Source organism: Pinus tabuliformis, chromosome 6, assembly GCF_031772625.1.
Source record: "Pinus tabuliformis cultivar Carrire ecotype Pingquan chromosome 6, CPIR1, whole genome shotgun sequence".
In the NCBI taxonomy this organism is placed as follows: Eukaryota; Viridiplantae; Streptophyta; class Pinopsida; order Pinales; family Pinaceae; genus Pinus; species Pinus tabuliformis.
This window is the reverse complement of record NC_142292.1, coordinates 1,854,672,570-1,854,677,537: the sequence shown is the minus strand read 5'-3', so window position 1 is coordinate 1,854,677,537 and position 4,968 is coordinate 1,854,672,570. Positions and strand designations below refer to the sequence as shown.

General features: G+C 38.8%; 1 protein-coding gene across 3 annotated transcripts; it reads left to right on the top strand.

The window, feature by feature from the left end:
- The first annotated feature begins 370 nt into the window (after nucleotides 1-370).
- On the top strand, nucleotides 371-3,085 carry LOC149266447 (heat shock cognate 70 kDa protein-like). Of its 3 annotated transcripts, none has more exons than XM_089396469.1 (2): nucleotides 371-620; nucleotides 772-3,085. In XM_089396469.1, exon 2 carries the CDS (start codon nucleotides 826-828, stop codon nucleotides 2,650-2,652), a length of 1,827 nt encoding a protein of 608 aa, XP_089252595.1. In that variant the 5' UTR covers nucleotides 371-620; nucleotides 772-825; the 3' UTR covers nucleotides 2,653-3,085. The 3 variants fall into 3 exon arrangements, with proteins under 3 accessions (XP_089252595.1, XP_089252586.1, XP_089252579.1); XM_089396460.1 differs by having other exon boundaries at nucleotides 728-3,085; XM_089396453.1 differs by having other exon boundaries at nucleotides 371-664.
- The last annotated feature ends 1,883 nt before the right edge of the window (nucleotides 3,086-4,968 follow it).

The following is a 4,968-nucleotide window of genomic DNA, read 5'->3' as shown; positions in this document are numbered from 1 at the left end:
TTACGTGCACATTGAATCCAGCCTTTTGGGATCATGGATATTTAATTCTGGCCTATACATTGTGTATACCCGCTGGAATCGGGAGCACCTGGACACTGAACGACGTATAAATCTGTAACACGAGATGACGGGTTTTTATTGCTCGCTGTCGTGGATTGTAGGGACTTATCATGATGATATCTCCATTTCTTGGGGGATGTACGGACTTATTGGTCCACGCAGGGTTTCTGGGGAGTCTTTATTGCTGGCCATCGTGCGAACGTGGGTAAATGTTTGTTAACGGGGGTTTCTTCGGAGTTTTATAAAGAAATTAAAATAAATAAGAGACAAATTGTTGGTTGATGAATTTTGCTCGGAGTCTCTTTTTCTTTCGTTCTTGATTGTTATTTTTTTTTCCTTGACACTTTTGAAGTTTTTTAAATAAATGAGAAGGTGAATCGGCGAGGCCTCTGCCAGAGGATAGGTTCAACTTTAAACTCCTACGATTTAGCCCATGCACTGCCCAGATTCAGTTAGATTTGGCACCAAAGGGAACAGGTGAACTCATCGGAGGCAGAAGAAGCGGGCTATCCTCCAGGCATTAGCTAGGCGGCCCCATCGGGCCTTTTGCTCTATCTTCCGTGAGATTTCTCCCCATTACTTTTAAACAAAGTGAAGTTATTCGGTAGGGTTTCCTCATCTGCATCTTAAATCTGTTATTCATGGTTTTCTTTTTGCTAATGTGTAGGAGCTTAGTTTGAAGGACTGCTTTTTTTTCTTGGAATGATGCAGTGACAGCTTGTTCCTTGGCATAATACAAACCTCTGAATCCCATAGGTGCGTGCAATGAGTAAAGGCAAGGCAATCGGCATAGATCTTGGAACAACCTACAGCTGCGTAGCAGTTTGGCAGCATGATAGAGTGGAGGTTATTGTTAATGATCAGGGAAACCGAACCACTCCATCCATTGTTGCCTTCACTCCCTCTGAGAGATTTGTTGGAGATGCCGCCAAATACCAGATTGCAAATAATCCCCACAACACCGTCTTCGATGCCAAGAGACTTATTGGAAGGCGGTTCACTGATTCCTCTGTGCAGAGTGACGTTCAACTATGGCCCTTCACTGTTGTCGCCGGAGACAATGGAAAGCCTGTTATCCAAGTTCATTATAAGGGCGAGAGGAAGATGTTTGCAGCCGAAGAGATCTCTTCGATGGTATTAGTTAAAATGAAGACGACAGCCGAAGCATACCTAAACTCTGATGTCAAGAATGCCGTGATCACAGTGCCGGCCTATTTTAGCGATTCTCAGAGGAAGGCTACTAGAGATGCGGCCAACATTGCCGGTCTTAACGCCATGAAAATTATTAATGAACCAACCGCTGCAGCTATAGCTTATGGGTTTCATGGTGAGGTTTATTCTTCCAATAGTAAAAATACCGTCTTGGTTTTCGACCTTGGAGGAGGTACCTTTGATGTTTCCATTGTTACTGTGGAGGGAGGTAAATTTGAGGTGAAGGCTGTAGGAGGGGACACACATTTGGGTGGCGAAGATTTTGACAATCGGATGCTCAAATACTGTGTTGAAAATTTCAAGAGAAAATACAGAAAGGACATTACCACAAGCGCCAAAGCCCTTCGGAGGCTCCGTTCAGAATGCGAAAGGGCAAAAAGAAATTTGTCTTCAGTGGTAGAGACTATGATTGATATTGACTGTCTCTACGAAGGTCTGGATTTTCACATGAAGATTACGAGAGCCAAATTCGAAGAGCTCATTACCGATTTCTTCGATAAGTGCATGCGAATCCTCAGACAATGTCTGGAAGACGCCGGGATGAACAAAGAGCAAATTAACGAAGTGGTTTTAGTAGGGGGTTCTACTCGCATTCCAAAGGTACAGGAACTCCTTCAAGATTTCTTCCATGGAAAAAAACTCTGCAAAAGCATAAACCCCGATGAGGCTGTTGCATATGGCGCTGCACTTCAGGCGGCAGCCTTGAACAATGAAGGCATCCAATTCGTCCTCATGGATGTCACGCCTTTGAGCCTTGGAGTCAGTATTAAAGAGGGTGTAATGTCTGTAGTCGTTCCCAGAAATACTCCCATTCCAACTCAGAGAGAGGCTTCTTACACTACAGCGCGTGACAATCAGGTAGAAGTGTCTTTTCCAGTGTATGAAGGCGAGAGGGCAATGGTTGCGGACAACAATCTGCTGGGTGAATTTCAGTTGAGTGGAATTCCGGCGGCCCGTTGTGGAGTGCCAAGCCTTGCAGTTGTCTTTGAATTGGACGCAGACGGAATTCTGAAGGTGTCAGCCCGGGATAGGGGAAGTAGGGTAAGCAATTTTATTACCATAACGAACGATGGTGGTCGGCTGAGCAAAGAGGAGATCGAGAAAATGACGGGTGATGCCGAGAGATTCAGAAGGGAGGATGAAGAGGTAAAGAAGAAGCACAGTGCCAGAGTTGATTTAGAGAATTACGTTTACAACATGAGAAGCAGAGTGAAAGAAGCCGAGAGCAAGGGAGAGATGAATGTGACAGTGGCAGCGGATATTGTGCAGATGCTGAATAGTGTGGAGGAATGGTTGGATGAGAAGGAGAGTGCGCAGCTTTTCGAGTTGGAAGAGAAATTGAGAGGTTTGAAAAATGAAATGCAGTCTTTGACACGCTAAACATAAATTTACTGAAGCTTTTGCATAGTTCATAGCATGTTAATTTAGGATGTATTAGTTATGATATAGTTCCTCTTTCATAATGCAGTAAACATTATATTCCATACTGAGATAATGCTATGTCTTTCTCGTCTGCGAACAATACAGGAAATTTTAGCCCTTTTATGATAGGAGGCTGTGTTATTTATCCAAATTAAGATGGTTGTGAGTGCCAAAACATAAAGCTATGAGGAATGCTTGTATGCCCTTAATTTAACTTGGCAAACATTATCTTCCTGAATTTTTAAGTGACAGGGAGCCTGGTTTAGGAACTTGAATTTTATAGTGACCGGGATTTTTTATGCTTGTATGCCCTTAAATTAACTTGGCAAACATTATCTTCTTGAATTTTTAAGTGACAGGGACTCTGGTTTAGGAACTTGAATTTTAAAGTAACAGGGATTTTTGTTTTGGATTTTTAAAGAGAAATGTCAGACGATTTGTTTAGTTTCTGCATCAACTTTGCAGGCTGTTTGTTTCCATGAGTGAAATTTTATATTTTACTTGTTTTCACGAGTGAAATTTTTTATTTTATTTAACTCTTCCTCTCAGCAAAGATGAATTCTCATCTAAGTTGATAAATAGATATATGTGAGAGGTATAAGTTTGTTAAAGTGATTTGTACATTTATAGATGTATGAACCATCTCTAATTTAAAAAATAATGAGATTCAATTTCCGATGTGGTTTATATTGATGTAGATTAATGTTTTTTTATTCAGGAAGATTTGAACTAGGACTCTATTTATCCTATAAAGTAGCAAAATCCCTAATAATATTGGCAACAACCAAGTACCCCTTAGACTTATAATGTTTATTTAGCTAAGAACATTTGTATTTTATATATTAAGTAATGTGAATAAATCTAAATAACTAAGAGGCTATGTCACTCTCCAACCTATTTATGAGTGCCAAAAGTGGCGAGAAAAACGCTAAAACATATGCGTCATTGGCCTTATGCTATACCATTTCCCAAGTTGGAAATGATGTATGGCATGGCTGGCCGGCCATGTTTTTCAATGCAAATTCAGAAATTCTTTCTGTTTTAGTGTTTTTTTTCCATTTTTATGTGCCCATCCAAGCATGCAAGAAGGGCATGGGAGCATCCAAGAAGGACATGGGACCCTTAGGTTGCCCAAAATAACACATATCTAATAACTAATAAACATAACCCTATTCACTCCAGATATTTAATTAATTGATTTTTACTCTTTTTTTTGGATTTTTTTTACTACTCTTGATATGGGTGATGATGCAACCATAAGTGTTGTTGCCTCTTCTTCCGATCCACGTTCTAGTTCTATTGAACAAGCATTTTGTTTTATTTTTGTTCACACAGATAAGGATATGGATGAGTTGTATTCAGATATATAATTATAGTTGGGTTCAACTTTTTTTTTAAGTACGCATAGCCTTATATAAACAACAATTTTATTTGTGAAGAAAGTTTTAAATTTTACATCATGTAATCATCCATGAAATTTAATATCTAAATATGATTTTTCTTTTCCAGTGTCATTTATAGATATTATTTTTTTATTCTTGCAATATGTAGATGCCCACAAACATTTCCCTCAATGTACCCATTTTTGGAGAGGACCACATTTACCAGTGTGGAAACTGGTAGATGTTCCTAAATTTTGTGCAACTTAGTTAAGTGGTCATGAACTCTCTTTATTAAGATAACCTTGAGAATACTTAATACTAACATGATTATTAGACAAATTTGATTTCCTATGTAAATTTTTGGTATGAAAAAAGTAATAGTTCAATTGATTTTTTATACTTATTCTTAGGCCTAACATAACCAAGTGCTTACTAAATTCCTTTGCATGTTGAAGAGATTAAAAAAAATCTTAAACAAACATGGAGCTTCTATGAGAATTCCCAAAAGAGAGCATCCAAATCAAGCTCACAAAAGATTCCCAAACTCCTTAAGAAGACGGAAATTTATCTTTTCAAGCCCACAAACTTTTCCCAAACTCCATAAGAATTCATTTTTGGATAGGCTCCAAAGCTTTCAAGAGTAGGGATACGATGGTACAGGGTCCCCAACTCTCGGGACTAGTACCCATGTTATTATGCACTTTTTCTTGTTATATGAGATCGATCATTGAACCTAACCCGTAGGCTTCTCATACTATCATAATTTGGAGGAAGTGGGGGATGAAAATTATTGCTTTACACTGGTAAAGAGAAACAATGTCTGAATTTGCTTTAATCATCCAATCCATTAGCATATTATAGACATCTTGTGTTTAACATTATTTAATTAAGT